The following is a 21,291-nucleotide window of genomic DNA, read 5'->3' as shown; positions in this document are numbered from 1 at the left end:
AAAAAGAAATAGAAAGAAATCGAAGTGTGACATCACAGCCAACAGGTTAAGTGATTGGCTGGTGATTGGTGAGTAGTTTTACTTCTTTTTCTTTTCCTTTATCAGTAAGAAATCTTTGGCATTGTTGCCAAATTAAATTAATTTAAGGATTAAGTCATGGCAGAAGAGCCCAGACCCCTGTCATGCTCCTCCTCTGCGATGTGGGAAGCCGGGGACGCTTCCAGTGTCCTTGATGACGACATGTGCGGGAAGTGTATCCAGCTGCAGCTCCTGACAGACCGCATTGCGGCACTGGAGCTGCGCATGGATTCACTCTGGAGCATCCGCAATGCTGAGGATGTCGTGAATAGCACGTTTAGTGAGTTGGTCACACCGCAGGTAAAGGTTACACAGGCAGATAGTGAATGGGCGACCATCAGGCAGAGCAGTGGAAGGAAGGTAGTGCAGAGGTCCCCTGCAGTCATCCCCCTCCAAAACAGATACACCGCCTTGGGTGCTGTTGAAGGTAAGACTCATCAGGAGAGGCCAGCAGCAGCCAAGTTCATGGCACCATGGGTGACTCTGCTGCACAGGAGGGCAGGAAAAAGAGTGGGAGAGCTACAGTGGTAGGGGATTCTACTGTAAGGGGAATAGATAGACGTTTCTGCAGCCGCAATCGAGACTCCAGGATGTTAAGTTGCCTCCCTGGTGCAAGGGTCAAGGATGTCTCGGAGCGACTGCAGGACATTTTGGAGGGGGAGGGTGAACAGTCAGTTGTCGTGGTGCATATAGGTACCAACGATATAGCTAAAAAAACAGGATGTGATCCTACAAGCTCAATTTAGGGAGCTAGGAGTTAAATTAAAAAGTAGGACCTCAAAGGTAGTAATCTCAGGATTGCTACCAGTGCCACGTGCTAGTCAGAGTAGGAATTGCAGGATAGCTAAGATGAATACATGGCTTGAGGAGTGATGCAGCAGCGAGGGATTCAAATTCCTGGGATTTTGGAACCAGTTCTCGGGGAGGTGGGACCAGTACAAACCGGATGATCTGCACTTGGGAAGGACTGGAACCAATGTCCTTGGGGGAGTGTTTGCCAGTGCTGTTGGGGAGGGGTTAAACTAATATGGCAGGGGAATGGGAACCTATGCAGGGAGACAGAGGGAAGTAAAATGGGGGCAGAAGCAAAAGATAGAAAGAAGAGGAGGGCAGAGAAACCCAAATCAAAAAAGACCACATTACAGCAAAAGTCTGAAGGGGCAAAGTGTGTTAAAAACACTCTGTGTGTTGAGGCTCTGTGCCTCAATGCGAGGAGTATTCGTAATAAGGTGGACAAATTAACTGCACAGGCAGCAATTAATGAATGTGATATAATTGGCATCACGGAGACATGGCTCCAGGGTGACCAAGGCTGGGAACTCAACATCCAGGGGTATTCAACATTCAGGAAGGATAGACAGAAAGAAAAAGGAGGTGGAGTAGTGTTGCTGGTTAAAGAGGAAATTAACGCAATAGTAAGGAAGGACATTAGCTTGGATGATGTGTAATCTGTATGGGTAGAGCTGCGGAATACCAAAGGGCAGAAAACGCGAGTGGGAGTTGTGTACAAGACCACCAAACAGTAGTAGTGAGGTTGGGACAACATCAAAAGAAATTAGGGATGCGTGCAATAAAGGCACAGCAGGTATCATGGGCGATTTTAATCGACATATAGATTGGGCTAACCAAACTGGTAGCAATACAGTGGAGGAGGATTTCCTGGAGTGTATTAGGGATGGTTTTCTAGACCAATATGTCGAGGAACCAACGAGAGGGCTGGCCATCCTGGACTGGGTGATGTGTAATGAGAAAGGACTAATTAGCAATTTTGCTGTGCGAGGCCCCTTGGGGAAGAGTGATCATAATATGGTAGAATTCTTTATTAAGATGGAGAGTGACACAGTTAATTCAGAGACTAGGGTCCTGAACTTAAGGGAAGGTAACTTCGATGGTCTGAGACATGAATTTGCTCGAATATACTGGCGAATGATACCGAGAGTTGACGGTGGATAGGCAATGGCAAACATTTAAAGATCACATGGATGAACTTCAACAATTGTACATCTCTGTCTGGAGTAAAAATAAAACGGGGAAGGTGGCTCAACCATGGCTAACAACGGAAATTAAGGATAGTGTTAAATCCAAGGATGAGGCATATAAATTGGCCAGAAAAAGCAGCAAACCTGAGGACTGGGAGAAATTTAGAATTCAGCAGAGGAGGACAAAGGGTTTAATCAGGAGGGGGAAAATAGAGTATGAGAGCTAGCTTGCTGGGAACAGAAAAACTGACTGCAAAAGTTTCTATAGATATATGAAGAGAAAAAGATTAGTGAAGACAAACGTATGTCCCTTGCAGTCAGAATCAGGTGAATTTATAATGGGGAACAAAGAAATGGCAGACCAGTTGAACAAATACTTTGGTTCTGTCTTCACAAAGGGAGACACAAATAACCTTCCGGAAATACTAGGGACCGAGGGTCTCGTGAGAAGGAGGAACTGAAGGAAATCCTTACAAGTCGGGAAATTGTGTTAGGGAAATTAATGGGATTGAAAATTGATGGGACTGCAAAAGTTTCAATAGATATGTAAAGAGAAAAAGGTTAGTAAAGAGAAACATAGGTCCCCTGCAGTCAGAATCAGGGGAAGTCATAACGGGGAACAAAGAAATGGCAGACCAATTGAACAAGTACTTTGGTTCGGTATTCACTAAGGAGGACACAAACAACCTTCCGGATATAAAAGGGGCCAGAGGGTCTAGTAAGGAGGAGGAACTGAGGGAAATCCTTATTAGTCGGGGAATTGTTTTGGGGAAATTGATGGAATTGAAGGCCGATAAATCCCCAGGGCCTGATGGACTGCATCCCAGAGTACTTAAGGAGGTGGCCTTGGAAATAGCGGATGCATTGACAGTCATTTTCCAACATTCCATCGACTCTGGATCAGTTCCTATCGAGTGGAGGGTAGCCAATGTAACCCCACTTTTTAAAAAAGGAGGGAGAGAGAAAACCGGGAATTATAGACCGGTCAGCCTGACATCAGTAGTGGGTAAAATGATGGAATCAATTATTAAGGATGTCATAGCAGTGCATTTGGAAAGAGGTGACATGATAGGTCCAAGTCAGCATGGATTTGTGAAAGGGAAATCATGCTTGACAAATCTTCTGGAATTTTTTGAGGATGTTTCCAGTAGAGTGGACAAGGGAGAACCAGTTGATGTGGTATATTTGGACTTTCAGAAAGCTTTCGACAAGGTCCCACACAAGAGATTAATGTGCAAAGTTAAAGCACATGGGATTGGGGGTAGTGTGCTGACATGGATTGAGAACTGGTTGTCAGACAGGAAGCAAAGAGTAGGAGTAAATGGGTACTTTTCAGAATGGCAGGCAGTGACTAGTGGGGTACCGCAAGGTTCTGTGCTGGGGCCCCAGCTGTTTACACTGTATATTAATGATTTAGACGAGGGGATTAAATGTAGTATCTCCAAATTTGCAGATGACACTAAGTTGGGTGGCAGTGTGAGCTGCGAGGAGGATGCTATGAGGCTGCAGAGTGACTTGGATAGGTTAGGTGAGTGGGCAAATGCATGGCAGATGAAGTATAATGTGGATAAATGTGAGTTATCCACTTTGGTGGTAAAAACAGAGAGACAGACTATTATCTGAATGGTGACAGATTAGGAAAAGGGGAGGTGCAACGAGACCTGGGTGTCATGGTACATCAGTCATTGAAGGTTGGCATGCAGGTACAGCAGGCGGTTAAGAAAGCAAATGGCATGTTGGCCTTCATAGCGAGGGGATTTGAGTACAGGGGCAGGGAGGTGTTGCTACAGTTGTACAGGGCCTTGGTGAGGCCACACCTGGAGTATTGTGTACAGTTTTGGTCTCCTAACTTGAGGAAGGACATTCTTGCTATTGAGGGAGTGCACCAAAGGTTCACCAGACTGATTCCCGGGATGGCGGGACTGACATATCAAGAAAGACTGGATCAACTGGGCTTGTATTCACTGGAGTTCAGAAAAATGAGAAGGGATCTCATAGAAACGTTTAAAATTCTGACGGGTTTAGACAGGTTAGATGCAGGAAGAATGTTCCCAATGTTGGGGAAGTCCAGAACCAGGGGACACAGTCTAAGGATAAGGGGTAAACCATTTAGGACCGAGATGAGGAGAAACTTCTTCACCCAGAGATTGGTGAACCTATGGAATTCTCTACCACAGAAAGTTGTTGAGGCCAATTCACTAAATATATTCAAAAAGGAGTTAGATGTAGTCGTTACTACTAGGGGGATCAAGGGGTATGGCGAGAAAGCAGGAATGGGGTACTGAAGTTGCATGTTCAGCCATGAACTCATTGAATGACGGTGCAGGCTCGAAGGGCCAAATGGCCTACTCCTGCACCTATTTTCTATGTTTCTATGTTTCTCTGAAGGCCGATAAATCCCCAGGACCTGATAGTCTGCATCCCAGAGTACTGAAGGAAGTGGCCCCAAAAATAGTGGATGCATTGGTGATCATTGGTGATCTATCGAATCTGGATCAGTTCCTATGGACTGGAGGGTAGCTAATGTAAATCACTTTTTAAAAAAGGAGGGAGAGAAAAAATGGGTAATTATAGACCGGTTAGCCTGAAATCAGTAGTGAGGAAAATGTTGGAATCAATTATTAAAGATGAAATAGCAGCGTGTTTGGAAAGCAGTGACAGGATCGGTCCAAGTTAGCATGGATTTATGAAAGGGAAATCATGCTTGACAAATCTTCTGGAATTTTTTGAGGTTGTAACTCGTAGAGTGGACGGGAGAACCAGTGTATGTGGTGTATTTGGACTTTCAAAAGGCTTTTGACAAGGTCCCACACAGGAGTTAGTGTGCAATATTAAAGCACATGGTATTGGGGATAATGTACTGACGTGGATAGAGAACAGGTTGGCAGATAAGAAGCAGAGAGTCGGGATAAACGGGGCCTTTTCAGAATGGCAGGCAGTTACTAGTGGGGTGCTCAGGACTCAGTGCTGGGACCCCAGCTATTTACAATATACATTAATGATTTAGATAAAGGGATTGAGTGTCATATCTCCAAGTTGGCAGATGACACTCAGCTGGGTGGCGGTGTGAGCTGTGAGGAGGATGCTAAGAGATTGCAGGGTGACTTGGACAGGTTACATGAGTGGGCAAATGCATGGCAGATGCAGTATAATGTGGATAAATGTGAGGTTATCCACTTTGGGGGCAAGAACACGAAGGAAGAATATTATCTGAATGGTGGCAGATTAGGAAAAGGGGAGGTGCAACGAGACCTGGGTGTCATGGTTCATCAGGCATTGAAAGATGGCATGCAGGTACAGCAGGCGGTGAAGAAGGTAAATGGCATGTTGGCCTTCATAGCTAGGGGATTTGAGTATAGGAGCAGGGAGGTCTTACTGCAGTTGTATAGGGCCTTGGTGAGGCCTCACCTGGAATATTGTGTTCAGTTTTGGTCTCCTCATCTGAGGAAGGATGTTCTTGCTATTGAGGGAGTGCAGCGAAGGTACACCAGACTGATTCCCGGGATGGCAGGATTGGCATATGAGGAGAGACTGGATCGACTGGGCCTGTATTCACTGGAGTTTATAAGGATAGAAACATAGAAACATAGAAAATAGGTGCAGGAGTAGGCCATTCGACCCTTTGAGCCTGCATCACCATTCAACAAGATCATGGCTGATCATTCATCTCAGTATCCCTTTCCTGCTTTCTCTCCATACCCCTTGATCCCCCTAGTAGTAAGGACTACATCTAACTCCTTTTTGAATATATTTAGCTCTGGACTATCTGCCAGAATCTCTCCACCTCTCTACCTCTCTTTCCTCCTTTAAGATGCTCTTTGACCAAACTTTTGGTCATTTCTCATGTGGCACAGTGTCAAATATAATACTCCTGTGAAGTGCTTTGGGATGTTTTACTACGTTAAAGGCGCTATATAAATACAAGTTGTTGTTATTTTTAAATGGTTTAACATATATTTTAAAAGGTGACTGTACTTAACATCAAGGCAGCATTTGGCCGAGTGTGGCATCAAGGAGCCCTAATAAAATTAAAGTCAATGGGAATCAGGGTAAAAATTCTCCACTGTCATACCTAGCACAAAGGAAGATGGTTGTGGTGGTTGGAGGTCAATCATTACAGTCCCAGGACATCGCTGCAGGAGTTCCTCAGGGCAGTGTCCTCGGCCCAACCATTTCAGCTGCTTCATCAATGACCTTCCCTCCGTCAGAAGTGATAACAGTGTTCAGTGCCATTCACATCTCCTCAGATAATGGAGTAGTCCATGCCCGCATGCACCATCCTGACTTGGAAGTCTATCGCCATTCCTTCATCGTCGCTGGATCAAATATCCTGGACGCCCACATCCCATGAACAAATAAAACTTAAATTACATTTTAATTTTAAATGCTTAATTGAAGGGTCTTTTAATTAATTTTGAACATGTTAATTTTTATTTTTATTTAAGTGGTGTGAATTCTTATTTATTTGGGGAATTCTAATATGCTTATGAGGATTCCATACATAAATGGAATCCCCTAAGTATCATAGGAATCCCTCTTTTTGATTGGTTGACTGGGCCTAAGTGATTCCAGGGATGTTTGTGAACCGCATGCGCCCCTAGGATCCGTGGGCCTTTACACAGGCGTACGCCTGCAGGCCCAGGACCCGAAGAATCCGAAGCTCCGTATACTTCTGGTATGTCTCCGACCGCAAATTCAGGGCCATTGCTTTATTCAACAGCACAAAATAACATGAACCTGTAATATTATTTTGTGCTACTAGAAAAAGATTAAGAACATTTAAACTTCCATTGTCCTTTTGCATTGCTGCATTAAAGTTATGTCAATGCCCTGAGCAGGAAATGATTCACACCATGTAGTGTGAAAGGGAAGGCCTGCTGACCAAGAAACAATAATATTTATAAGTATTATTAACTTGTATAAAAATATTGCAATCTTTAAAAAAATAAAAATGTCAATGTTACAAAGTTGGTTATTGTGTAAGTATTTGGGGGTCGAGGTTTAAAATCTATTAAAATGATGGTTGTGACTACTAATCTAGGTACTGTATTGATATAACCTCAGCTGCCTCAGTAGTGCACTGCTGCATTATATGATGTTGTTCATCAGTGGGATAGAAGAAGTCTGACTTACATTAAATCTATTAGAAAAAGTTTGTTTGTATGTTTATAATGATACTCGAGGTTGCCAGGTTGTTCCCGAGCAACAACAAAAAGTCCTAATAAATTACTTTGAGTAACGAGATTTTTGTGTGTACAGTCATCCAGTGAGGATAACATGTGGGCTGCTGAAAGCTATCTACTGGGGCGGGGGGGGTCATCATCATCATAGGCGGTCCCTCGAACAAGGATGACTTGCTTCCACATGAGTTCATATATATTTCAATGCAGGACCCGATGTTCCAGTCCTGAACTCCAATTGAGGGAGTGGAAGATGCCTGTGTGTGGATATTTTTAATGTGCGGTGACTGTTGCACATCAGCCACCATACGGGCTTGACAGAGCTAGGCCTTTATCCAGTGGCAAGGATTAACCAGGACGACTGGAGACCTGTTCTGTTGCACGGACCTAGAGCGCACACATATCGCAGTGTGGGCAGGCTCGTGCTGCCCCTGGGCCCTCGGCTCTTCTGGACCCTGTACCCTCATTTGCCGCACCTCCGCCATGATCTCTCGCCGCTCCTCCACCACAAACATTCGCCACACCTCCGCCACAATCTCTCGCCGCTCCTCCGCCACAAACATTCGTCACACCTCCGCCATGATCCTTCACCGCTCCTCCGCCACAAAAACACTCACTGTACCTCTGCCACGATCTTCCGCCGCACCTCCACACCAAACATTCGCCGAACCTCCGTTATGATCACCCACCAAATCTCAGCCACGATCCCTCATCACTCCTCCGCCCCGATCATTCGTAGCTAGTTAATGGATGCATAAGATTAGTTTTTTAGGGATTCAAAGAGATTTTAAACAGCAGCAAAACCCATAGCTGTAGTGGAATGTTGTTTTTCATTGCGTTCCTATGATAAGTATGAAAACAAAAGATCTGAAGAATGCTAGATCTAGCATGCCGTAAATGATTGTATAAAAATCCCACGATCAATAATCAGATAATAGCTCCTACTCCTGTGTCAATTGCAGCAATGTTGGGTCGGGAATTCTCTTCAAGTCAAAATTGCACAAAAACTCAATTTATTCAGAGGACAAATATTAACAATGGAGGAAGTAAGCAAAAAAGTATGTGATAAAATTGTTTATTCTACTGCGAGTCCAAACAGATATTAAACATTGACAATAGATAAAACGGAAATTGCCAATATTAACTTTTTAAAAAATCACTACACATAACTGCTCCAGTGATAACAATGTGAATTCAGCTCGCTACATTTGCCATGATTACATTACATTCTTAAAGCTTGGAAAAATGATTCACTGCACTGTATGGCTTTAAAAGAATAAAGGGGGTTATTTTGGTGAAAGAGTGAAAACGGGTGCTAAATGGGAGCTGTGCTTTGTAAAAATTATTCGTTCCGGGATGTGGGCATCGCTGGCAAGGTCAGCATTTATTGCCCTTGAGTAGGTGATGATGAGCCGCCGCCTTGAACCGCTGCCGTCCTTGTGGTGAAGGTACTCCCAGAGTGCTGTGGGGGGGCGGGGAAGTTTCAGGATTTTCACCCAGCGATGATGAAAGAACGCCGATATATTTCCAAGTCAGGATGGTGTGTAACTTGGAGGGGAACTTGCAGGTGATGGTGCTCTCATGCGCCTGCTGCCTTTGTCCTTAAGGTCGATGTCGTGGATTTGGGAAGTGCCAAGGAAGAAGCCGTGGCGAGTTGCTGCAGTGCATCTTGTGGATTGTACACTCTGCAGCCACAGTACACTGGTGATGGAAGGAGTGAATGTTGAAGATGGTAGATGGGGTGCCAATCAAGTGGGCTGCTTTGTCCTGGATGGTGTTGAGTTTCTTGTGTTGTTGAAGCTGCACTCATCCAGGCACGTTGAGAGTATTCCATCACTCTTCTGAGTTGTGCCTAGTGGATGGTGGAAAGGCTTTGGGGAGTCAGGAGGTGAGACACTCACTGCAGAATACCCAGCCTCTGACACGCTCTTGAAGCCACAGTATTTATGTGGCTGGTCCCGTTATATTTCTGGTCAATGGTGACCCCCAGGATGTTGATGGTGGGGGATTCGATGATGGTAATGCTGTTGAATATCAAGGAGACGTGGTTAGATTGTTGGAGATGGTTGTTGCCTGGCACAAATGTTACTTGCCACTTATCAGCCCAAGCCTGAACGTTGTCCAAGTCTTGCTGCATGCGTGGCGGGACTGCTTCATTATCTGAGGAGTTGCAAATGGAACTGAACACTGTGCAATCATCAGGGAACATCCCCACTTCTGTCCTTATGATGGAGGCAAGGTCATTGATGAAGCAGCTGAAGATGGTTGGGCTTAGGACACTGTCCTGAGGAACTCCTGCAGCGATGTCCTGGGGCTGGAATGATTGAACTCCAGCAACCAGAACTATCCTTCCTTTGTGATAGGTATGACTTGGCCAGTGGAGAGTTTTTCTCCTGATTCCCATTGATTTCAATTTTACTAGGGCTCCTTGATGCCACACTCAGTCAAATGCTGCCTTGATGTCAAGGGCAGTCACTCTCACCTCACCTCTGGAATTCAGCTCTTTTGTCCATGTGTGGACGAAGGCTGTAATGAGGTCTGGAGCCGAATGATCCTGGCAGAACCCAAACTAGGCATCGGTGAGCAGGTTATTGGTAAGTGCCGCTTTGATAGGATTGTCGACACCTTCCATTATTTTGCTGATGGTTGAGAGTAGACTGGTCGGTCAGTAATTGACTGGATTGGATTTGTCCTGCTTTTTGTGGACAGGACATAACTGGGCAGTTTTCCACATTGTCGGTTAGATGCCAGTGTTGTGGCTGTACTGGAACAGCCTGGCTGGAGGCACGGCAAATTCTGGAGCACAAATCTTCAGCACGATAGCCGGGATGTTGCTGTATTCAGTGCGCTCAGCCACTTCTTGATATCATGTGGAGTAAATCGGATTGGCTGACGACTGGTTTCTGTGATGGTGGGGTCCTCAGGAGGAGCCTTATATGGATCATTCACTCAGCACTTCTGGCTGAAGCTGGTTGCAAACGCTTTAGCCTTGTCTTTTGTACTCGCTCTGCCATCATTGAGGATGGGGATAGTCATGGAGCCGACTCCTCCCGTTAGTTGTTTAATTGTCTACCACCATTCACAACTGGATGTGGCAGGACTGCAGAGCTTTGAGCTGATCCGTTGATTGTGAGATTGCTTAGCTCTGTTTATAGCATGCTGCTTCCGCTGCTTAGCATGCAAGTAGTCCTGTGTTGCAGCTTCCACAGGTTGGCACCTCATTTTTAGGTACGCCTGGTGCTGCTCCTGGCATGCTCTTCTGCACTCCTCATTGAACCAGGGTTGGTCCCCTGGCTTGATGGTAATGGTAGAGTGAGGGATATGCCAGGCTATCAGGTTACAGATTGTGGTGGAATACAATCCTGCTGTTGCTGATGGCCCACAGCGCCTCATGGATGTCCAGTTTTGAGCTGCTAGATCTGTTCCGAATCTATCCCATTTGGTACGGTGGTAGTGCCACACAACACGATGGAGAGTATCATCAGTGTGAAGATGGGACTTCATCTCCACAATGATGTGCGGTGATCACTGCTACCAATGCTGTCATGGACAGATGCATCTGCGACAGGTGGATTGATGAGGACGAGTCAAGTAGGTTTTTCCCTGAGTTGGTTCTCTTACCACCTGCTGCAGTCTGGCAGCTATGTCCTTCAGGACGCGACCCGCTCGGCCAGAAGTCCCTCAACCAGAGTACCTTCTGTGCCCTTGCTTCAGTGCTTCTTCCAAGTGGTGTTCAACATGGAGGGGTATCATCAGCTGAGGGAGGGCGGTAGGTGGTAATCAGTAGGAGGTTTCCTTGCGCATGCTAGACCTGAAGCCATGATGCTTCATGGGGTCTGGAGTCAATGTTGAGGACTCCCAGGGCCACTCCCTCCCTCCCGTATACCACAGTGCTGACACCGGAGGCAGGACAGACCCAGAGATGGCGATGGAGGAGTCTGGGACATTGGCTGGAAGGTATGATTCCGTGAGTATGACCATGTCAGGCTGTTGCTTGACTAGTCTGTGGCACAGTTCTCCCAGTTTTGGCACAAGTCCCCAGATGTTAGTGAGGAGACTTTGCAGGGTCGACTGGGCTGGGTGTACCATTGTCGTGTCCGAAGCTGGTGCCAAGGTTGATGCCGCATTGTCTTTCCGGTTTTATTCTTATTATTGTTTCTTGTAGCAGTTTATTACAACTGAGTGACTTGCTGGGCTATTTCAGAGGGTATTTAAGAGTCAACCACATTGTTGTGGGTCTGGAGTCACATATAGACCAGACCGGGTAAGGGTGGCAGATTTCCTTTCCTAAAGGACATTAGTGAACCAGGTGGGTATTTACGACAATCCGGTAATTTCATGGTCACCATTACTGACACTAGATTTTTAATTACAGATTTATTTAATTAACTGAATTTAAATTGCACTGCTGCCATGGTGAGATTTGAATTCACGTCTCCGGATTACTAGTCCAGGCCTCTGGATTATTAGTGCCGTAACTTAACCTCTATGCTACCGTTCCCGACATGCCTGTTTGAAAGTCTCATTTTAGCATGCAATTATGGTCCTAATTCCACAGACACCTGCAGGTTTAGCATTCAAGCACTGATTAAACGCAATTTTCGTGGAGCAGTATATGTGGGCTCCAATCACCCACTTCCACTGAAGGTTTGCAGTGTGCTGGCTGAAGCACAGCGACACATTTCAGGATGGCTCAGGGACCGAGGGAAAGGGCGCACAGGTTCTCGGACACAACACTAGAGGTCCTGGTAGAATAGGACCAGAAAAAGAGGGATGTCCTGTACCCTCTGGAGGATGGAGTCCACCTCGCCCTATTGCCGCTCTGACATGCAGCAGCTGGTGCTGTGCTGCCTGGACTCATCTCTTGCTCCCATTCCTCCTGCAGACCAGGGGGTACCCCGAGCAAGATGCCCATGACCAAGCACTCCCTTCAAGTGACTCCCATAAGTTGTCCAATAAGGTAGAGTAGCACAGCACTTACTCTTTTTAGGTGAAGTCCTCACAGAATTTCCAAAATAAATGTTGCTCGAGTGTTGGTGAAATCATCACAAAATCATCCTAGAAAGTCTCCCGATGTGTTTGAAAAGTCCTCATCATACCTCCAGTAGCAAGTGAACAGTAAAAAGTGATATATCTTTAAGTAGTGCTTGCAATCCTTTGCAACGACTTGTTTACCCCCAATTAGCTGGTTTCTGGTAGGAGAGGGCATTAGGTCCAAGCACTAGCTACCAAAATGCCGTGCAGTCTCCTTAATGAGCGCTAGCAGGCAATTTAAATGGCCATCAGTCCCTTAACGAGCCTCCAGGTGGCCGCTTCTACCAGTGCTTCAGCTCCTTTAAACCAAATTTTAATTTGATTTTACGTTTTAAAGTTTAATTTGTTTTAATTGCCGGTGCTTTTAGTGTCCCCCTCCCCTTTTATAGGGGGCACTGGAAAAAATTTGATTTTAGCGCCCCAAAAAAAAACCCCCAAAAAAAAGGAAAAAAAAAAAAGGGGGCCTTGAAAATGTCTGCTGTGTCACCCAGGCTGGTGGCACGGTTTAATGTTTATGTTTATTTTCAGGTAAACTCAAAAGAGTTTCAGCTCCTTTACCACGATGGTGCCTTGCGCTAAACGGGGGCTAAACTGCCGTTTCAGCGTAAGACCCCATCTTTGCCACCTCAGAGACTCTTTAGCGCCTAAAGTATCTGGGGAAACCACCCCCTAAGGGTGGGGTTAGGGAGTAACATTAAAAAAAATGCTTGGTACTCGTGTTCTTTCCCCAGTTTATTTTAATAGGTTTAAAAACAGAAAATGCTGGAAATCTGAGCAGGTCAGGCAGCATCTATGGAGAGAAAGCAGAGTTAACGTTTCGGGTCGATGACCCTTCGTTTAATGGTTTAAAACCATTTTCTGTAGCTGTCAGCAGTCGTAATTACAGATAAATGTCTCTTAGTGCACTCACTACTGATCTAGTAATATCTATATCACATGATGAACAATTTTAAGTTTAAACTGACAAAAAAAAAACTGCAGTTGATCAGGACATTAGTTGCATTGTGCATACATCTGAACCTGGCTGTTTGGCTTTTATAATTGACAGCACACAAACCCAAACACATTCATTAAGTCATCCACTTCTCACAGTAAATAAAGCTTCTGATTGTTCTGATTTCACAATCAATCAGACAATTACATATTTAAAGTCTGAGTGTAAGAAAGCTGTTTGTACAACACCAAATTAAAAAAACTAGATATGAACACCTACGTGAAGCATGTGTGCAATAATGTACTGTATTTCATTCAAGAAGATTAATGCTTTGAACTAATTTATTGACAGTAACTCCACTACATTTGTTCTAAACTTCCAGACTGTTATGACAAGGCAGGGATATGAACAAGGTCAATTATTGAAAATTTTCAGATCCATTACGAGAAGGAATATTGGACCATAAAGTAACTTTTATAAGCAAGCTTCACTTGCAACACCAACAATTTGTATAGTGTATTTAATGTGAGGGAGTGGTTCAGCAAATTATTATCTGTAGACGTACCATGGTGGATAGAAAGACAAATGATGGCAGTTGGGAGTTTCAGGGTGCCTGAAAAGAATTCACAGGATGGGTAAAGGTAGCTGCACAGATGATGAAACGTCAAATGTTTTAATCCTGCTGTAAAGAGAAGCCACACAGTTATTAATGGACTGAAAATAATATTTATTACAATTTTTTGTTGATCTCAATGAATATGTATAATCTGAATATGTAATTGTGTATTAAATACTCTCTCATGTTGGCTTCTGATTTTATTCCAGGTTGGATTGGATTTCACCCCACGATTTGCCAGCACTGAGGCACAGAAGAATGAACAGAGAAAGGTCTTCATTGAACAGATTGAAATTGCAAAGCAACTGGATTTACCATTGTAATATAAAACCTCTTTTCTATATGAATTGAGAGAAGGTATAGGAAAGTCCAAGCTATTTGCCATCTATTTATGCAAAAAAAATGGTTTACAGGCTGGCAGTTAGATTTAATCAGCTATTTGAAATTATATCTATTGAGTTGAATAGTATCATAAAACAAACTACCTATATGTTCTCCCAAAACTTGGCCATCTGTTTACTGCTATTAGCAAAATGGTACAGTATTTACATTATGACTCATTAAATAAAAATTTCCTTTGAGCAGGTACCGAATGATTTTGTGGTCAGCAACGGTGCTCACCGCTTACCTCAAGCAAAGCTGCCCACAAAGATCTAGCGATCTCTGTGGCATAAATTTCAGCTCTCCCGACCTTAGTTTGAATCTGGCATAAAATCAAGCAAATCTCCAGCATCGAGCAACAGTGATGTCATCAAGTAGGTTACGCAGCCAATCACATTGAAGAATTCTTACAGACCGCAAACCATGAAGTAAAATGCACAGATTATAATGTACTTTATTTCGCTCTCTGTAAAATTTATAAAGATTGGGACATACACGTAGGATTAAGGTAGAAGCTGAAATACCATAAATAAACTTTTAAAACATTATATTAAAAGACATGTAATTCTTATGTTAATGGAAAAATTTGACATTCCACAAATATAAGATTCATTTTTCAGGGCCAATACAGTTGTTCAGCAGTCAATACAGCATTAAAAATCCAGTTAGTTAGTTGGGTCAGCCAATCACCTGGTACTTTTGCTTTCGGTCGAGTTGAGTCAGCCAAAGAGACTCCGGGGCCGCAGACCTCCCTGCTCACCGACCTTAGGGCCTCGCCTACTTGACGACCTCGGGGCTTTTCGCTGTCTCGCAGACCTCCCGACTCCCGATTCACCGTGGCCGGCGCTCAACCAGCCGAAGGGATTCCGGGGCTGGCATCGAATCAGCCAAAGGGACTCCAGGGCAGGCGCTTAACCGGCCGAAGGGATTCCGGGGCTGGTGCTGAACCGGCCGAAGGAACTCTGGGGCCGGCGCTGAACCCACTGAAGGGACTCCGGGGCCGGTGCAGAACCAGCCGAAGGGACTCCGGGGCCGGTGAAAGACAACAGAGGGCTGGCTGGAGCAGTGCCAGGGGAATAACCTACCATTGTCTTACATCTTAGACTTTTAATCGACTTTTAATCAACTTTTAATCTTTTTTTTTTACTTTTAATCGACCTGAGTAACTTTTTTAAACAATTTGGAAAAACTTTTAAACAACTCAGAAACCTTTGGGGAAACTTTTAAAATCTTTGGAAACTTTGGAAGAAACTTTTTAAAACAGCCCTCGGAACCCCAGCGGGCAGCTGACCTACCTACTGCCTACCCCCCAACCAAGCCTCGGGCCACCTACCACCAAGGGCGCTACTCGGCGCCGAGCTTGCGGCCAACACCTCACCGCAGGCATTTAGGCTCATACAGCAGTGCCTGGTCTCCAGTCGTCTTGGACCCCCTTGCCCCTTTGCTCAGCTAAGCCTGTGTAGTTGCCAGTGTACAGCGGCCACCCCACGTTAAAAGAACTCACGCACAGCCATCTTCCACTTTGGTAATATGAAGGTCGGGACCTGGACCCTCATGGACAACTCCAACAGCAACAAGGCGAAACGCCGCACCACCATAGTTGCCTGGGAACTTAGACATTTTGACATCGACATCGCCGCCCTATGCGAGACCCGGCGAGCAGGGGAAGGCCAGCTCAAGAAACAAGGTGGTGGTTCCACCTTTTTCTGGAAAGAAAAACCAGAGGAAGAACGCCGCCTTCATAGAGTCGGCTTCGCCATCAAAAATGAACTGGTCGACCGCCTGAAAGACTCCCCCTGCGAGGTTAACGAACGCCTCATGACTCTTCATCTTACCCTATCCCGGAACCAATGCGCTACAGTCATCAGTGCAGACGCCCCAAAACTCGATGCAACGGATGAGGCTAAAGAGGATTTTATTCCAACCTCGAGACAACAAATTGATCCTCCTAGGTGACTTTAATGCCAGGGTCGGCAAAGACACAGCCCTCTGGGGAGGCGCGATTGCTAGGGAAAGCCAACTTCGGTGGTACCCTACTCCTGACAAAATGTCGAGAACATGAACTCCTCATCACCAACACCCTGTTCCGCCAGAGGGACAAATACAAGGCACCGTGGCAACACCCTCGCTCCAAACACTGGCACCTGCTCAACTATGTCATCGTTCGAGCCAGGGATCGCAAGGATGTGCGCATCAACCACGTCATGACAGGAACTGACGACTGCTGGATGGACCACCGCCTAATCCAATCCATCATCGACATTAACATAGCACCTGGAGTACTGCGTGCAGTTTTGGTCACCTTACTTAAGGAAGGATATACTAGCTTTGGAGGGGGTACAGAGACGATTCACTAGGCTGATTCCGGAGATGAGGGGGTTACCTTATGATGATAGATTGAGTAGACTGTGTCTTTACTCGTTGGAGTTCAGAAGGATGAGGGGTGATCTTATAGAAACATTTAAAATAATGAAAGGGATAGACAGATTAGGAAAAGGGGAGGTGCAAAGAGACCTGGGTGTCATGGTACATCAGTCATTGAAGGTTGGCATGCAGGTGCAGCAGGCGGTTAAGAAAGCAAATGGCATGTTGGCCTTCATAGCAAGGGGATTTGAGTACAGGGGCAGGGAGGTGTTGCTACAGTTGTACAGGGCATTGGTGAGGCCACACCTGGAGTATTGTGTACAGTTTTGGTCTCCTAACCTGAGGAAGGACATTCTTGCTATTGAGGGAGTGCAGCGAAGGTTCACCAGACTGATTCCCGGGATGGCGGGACTGACCTATCAAGAAAGACTGGATCAACTGGGCTTGTATTCACTGGAGTTCAGAAGAATGAGAGGGGACCTCATAGAAACATATAAAATTCTGACGGGGTTAGACAGGTTAGATGCAGGAAGAATGTTCCCAATGTTGGGGAAGTCCAGAACCAGGGGTCACAGTCTAAGGATAAGGGGTAAGCCATTTAGGACCGAGATGCGGAGGAACTTCTTCACCCAGAGAGTGGTGAACCTGTGGAATTCTCTACCACAGAAAGTTGTTGAGGCCAATTCACTAAATATATTCAAAAAGGAGTTAGATGAGGTCCTTACTGCTAGGGGGATCAAGGGGTATGGCGAGAAAGCAGGAATGGGGTACTGAAGTTGAATGTTCAGCCATGAACTCATTGAATGGCGGTGCAGGCTAGAAGGGCCGAATGGCCTACTCCTGCACCTATTTTCTATGTTTCTATGTTTCTATGTTAATCTTTGTGTCATCTGCAAATTTTGTTGCACTACACTCTGTCCCCTCTTCCAGGTCATCTATGTATATTGTAAACAGTGTGGTCCCAGCACCGATCCCTGTGGCACACCACTAACCACCGATTTCAAACCCGAAAAGGACCCATTTATCCCGACTCTCTGCTTTCTGTTAGCCAGCCAATTCTCGATCCATGCTAATATATTTCCTCTGACTCCGCGTACCTTTATCTTCTGCAGTAACCTTTTGTGTGGCACCTTATCGAATGCCTTTTGGAAATCTAAATACACCACATCCATCGGTACACCTCTATCCACCATGCTCGTTATATCCTCAAAGAATTCCAGTAAATTAGTTAAACATGATTTCCCCTTCATGAATCCATGTTGCGTCTGCTTGATTGCACTATTCCTATCTAGATGTCCCGCTATTTTTTCCTTAATGATAGCTTCAAGCATTTTCCCCACTACAGATGTTAAACTAACTGGCCTATAGTTACCTGCCTTTTGTCTGCCCTCTTTTTTAAACAGAGGCGTTACATTAGCCGCTTTCCAATCCGCTGGTATCTCCCCAGAGTCCAGAGAATTTTGGTAGATTATAACGAATGCATCTGCTATAACTTCCGCCATCTCTTTTAATACCCTAGGATGCATTTCATCAGGACCAGGGGACTTGTCTACCTTGAGTCCCATTAGCCTGTCCAGCACTACCCACCTCGCAGCTAGTCTGGCGTGCCTCGATGACCCTGAGATGCTGAATGCACATAGTGCTTATTCTACCCTCCAGGCCTCTATAACCAGTGCCTGTGAAGAGACACTTGATCACTCAACCAGAAAACATCAGGACTGGTTTGATGAAAATGATCAGGAGATCCAAGAACTAATAGATCGCAAGTGCAGAGCATTTCTGAGTCTGAAGCAACAACCCAACTCGGGAGCTGCAAAGCAATGTTACAGACGGCTCAAGGCTGAGGTCCAACAAAAAACCCGGTACCTAAAGAACAGGTGGTAGATGGAGAAAGCACAGGAGATACAACAACTGGCCGACAACCACAATATGCGAGGATTCTTCATTGCAGTCAAGGCCACTTACGGGTCCAAACTCCCAAGGCACCACCCCACTCCTGGCCAAGAATGGGGAAACACTCATCAAGGACACCGAGGCTGTCAGGGCCCACTGGAAGGAGCACTTCGAAGATCTCCTCAATCGAGACTCTGCCTTTGACTCGAGTGTTCACGACTCCATCCCGCAGCATACGACCCGCCACCAGCTCAATGAAACCCTAACGTTGCATGAGGTAGGCAAAGTCAGAAAACAGCTCAAGAATAACAAGGCTACGGGTGCGGATGGAATCCCTGCTGAGGCGCTAAAGTATTGCAGAGAGGTGCTGTTGGTACAGATACATGACCTCATCTCTCTCATCTGGAGGGAGGAGAGCATGCCGAGAGATCTCAGAGATGCAGTGATCGTGACCATCTTTAACAAAGGGGACAAGTCCAAATGCAGCAACTACAGGGAAATCTCCCTGCTATCAGCCACTGGGAAAGTTGTCGCTAGAGTTCTCCTCAACCGTCTTCTCCCTGTGGCCGAGGAGCTCCTCCCGGAAGTGCGGATTCCGTCCCCTACGGGGCACAACGGACATGATCTTTGTAGCATGACAGCTGCAGGAAAAATGCAGGGAGTAACGCCACCCTTATACGTGGCCTTATTCGATCTTACATAAGGCCTTTGACACTGTCAACAGTGAGGGTCAATGGAATGTCCTCCTCCGTTTCGGATGTCCCCAAAAGTTTGTCGAAATCCTTCGCCTGCTCCACGATGACATGCAGGCCATGATCCTTACCAACGGTTCCATCACAGACCCAATTCACGTCCGGACCGGGGTCAAGCAGGGCTGCGTCATCGCCCCAACCCTCTTCTCAATCTTTCTCGCTGCCATGCTTCACCTCAGTCAACAAGCTCCACACTGGAGTGGAACTAATCTACAGAACCGATGGGAAGCTGTTTAATCTACGCCGCCTCCAGGCAGGGTCCAAGATCACCCCAACCTCTGTCGTTGAGCTACAGTACGCGGACGATGTCTGCGTCTGCGCAAATTCTGAGGCTGAACTCCAGGATATAGTCGATGTATTCACTGAGGCATATGAAAGCATGGGCCTTACGCTTAACATCCGTAAGACAAAGATCCTCCACCAGCCTGTCCTCGCCGCACAGCACTGCCTCCCAATCATCAAGATTCACGGCGCGGCCCTTGACAACGTGGACCATTTCCCATACCTCGGGAGCCTCTTGTCAGCAAAAGCAGACGTTGATGCGGAGATTCAGCATCGCCTCTAGTGCGTCAGTGCAGCCTTCGGTCGCCTGAGGAAAGGAGTGTTCGAAGACCAGACCCTCAAATCTACAACCAAGCTCTTGGTCTACAGGGCTGTAGTAATACCCGCCCTCGTGTATGGGTCAGAGGCATGGACGATGTACAGAAGACACCTCAAGTTGCTGGAGATATATCACCAACGATGTCTCCGCAAGATCCTGCAAATCTCCTGGGAGGACAGGCGTACCAACATCAGTGTCCTCATCCAGGCTAACATCCCCAACATTGACACACTGACCATACTCGATCAGCTTCGCTGGGCAGGCCACGTAGTTCGCATGCCAGACACAAGACTCCCTAAGCAAATGCTCTATGCGGAGCTCCTTCACGGCAAACGAGCCAAAGGTGGGCAGCCGAAACACTACAAGGACACCTTTAAAGTGTCCCTGGTAAAGTGCGACATCACCACTGACACCTGGGGGTGCCTGGCCGAAGACCGCTCTAGGTGGAGAAAGTCCATCCGGGAGGGTGTTGAGCTCTTCGAGACTTAACGCAAAGAGCATGAAGAGGCCAAGCGCAGGCAGCGGAAGGAGCGTGCGGCAAACCAGTCCCACTCATCCCTTCCCTCGGCGAATGTCTGTCCCACCTGTGACAGAGTCTGTGGCTCTCATATTGGACTGTTCAGCCACCAAAGAACTCACTTCAGGAGTGGAAGCAAGTCTTCCTCGATTCCGAGGGACTGTCTATGAATAATGATGAAAATTCCAGTTGCACCTCTTTCAACAAGGTTTAACTTTTTGGGGGTCATGGTTTAACAGTGATATTCCAGCATAATGGTGGAAGTTTTTGCCAGGAATTGATTGCCGGCTCTGGGGAGTTCCACAGTGCAACCTGTGCAGGAGCAGGGAACGACTGACAGCAACTTCTGGATTTCCGCGTTTATCTGCACATGTGCTGATTCCAGAAGTTGCTGTCACTTTCAGAAGAGTAATGTCGGCGATGCTGACAGTTTCGCTTTCATTATCACTGCAAAATCTGGGCCAATATTATTATGTCTTGAATAAAGAATCAGACTAGATACTGCAAGCTCAAAGTAAGGTGTGACCGTAGTCCTTTATTACAGATCTCAGAGTGCCTTTCCAGCCTGTGAGGCCTCTTTATACAAAGGTGCTCCCAAGGGATTGTGGGATCCCTTGGGACTCCAGGGGATAAGCCCTCTGGTGGTTAGACATGGTATTTACAGGTTTACATACATAACAACACTCTCCGTCCCACCCCCCCAAAGTCAATAGTGTAATTATTTACAATGTGAGTCGATCTGGGTCCTTCACTTCACTGGTTGATCATCTCAGTGCAAATGCTGGTTTTGTGAGTCGTTTGTTGGGCCCTCGCTCGGCTGCTGCACAGTTGGGCTGCTGGGGATGGTGAGTCTTGCTGGGCTGCTGCGGGTGATGGGTTCTGCTTCGTGGTCAACTGCTGGGTCAGTTGCCACTTGTGTATGTGTTGGAGGTCGAAAAAGGGTGGAGTCTATTGTGGGTTGT

At 46.1% G+C, this 21,291-nt stretch overlaps 1 protein-coding gene across 6 annotated transcripts in view; it reads left to right on the top strand.

Moving 5' to 3' along the window:
- Window positions 1–21,291, top strand: part of LOC139273105 (putative deoxyribonuclease TATDN3) — a 100,102-nt gene that overhangs the window by 54,433 nt on the left and 24,378 nt on the right. For all 6 annotated transcript variants that reach the window (XM_070889492.1, XM_070889496.1, XM_070889495.1 and 3 more), the window contains one exon: window positions 14,031–14,140. In XM_070889492.1, the coding sequence (XP_070745593.1) occupies window positions 14,031–14,140 (110 nt within the window). The remainder of the gene's footprint in view (window positions 1–14,030; window positions 14,141–21,291) is intronic.

Source organism: Pristiophorus japonicus, chromosome 9 (genome assembly GCF_044704955.1).
Source record: "Pristiophorus japonicus isolate sPriJap1 chromosome 9, sPriJap1.hap1, whole genome shotgun sequence".
NCBI classification, from domain to species: domain Eukaryota; kingdom Metazoa; phylum Chordata; class Chondrichthyes; family Pristiophoridae; genus Pristiophorus; species Pristiophorus japonicus.
This window is presented reverse-complemented; position numbering and strand designations above follow the sequence as displayed.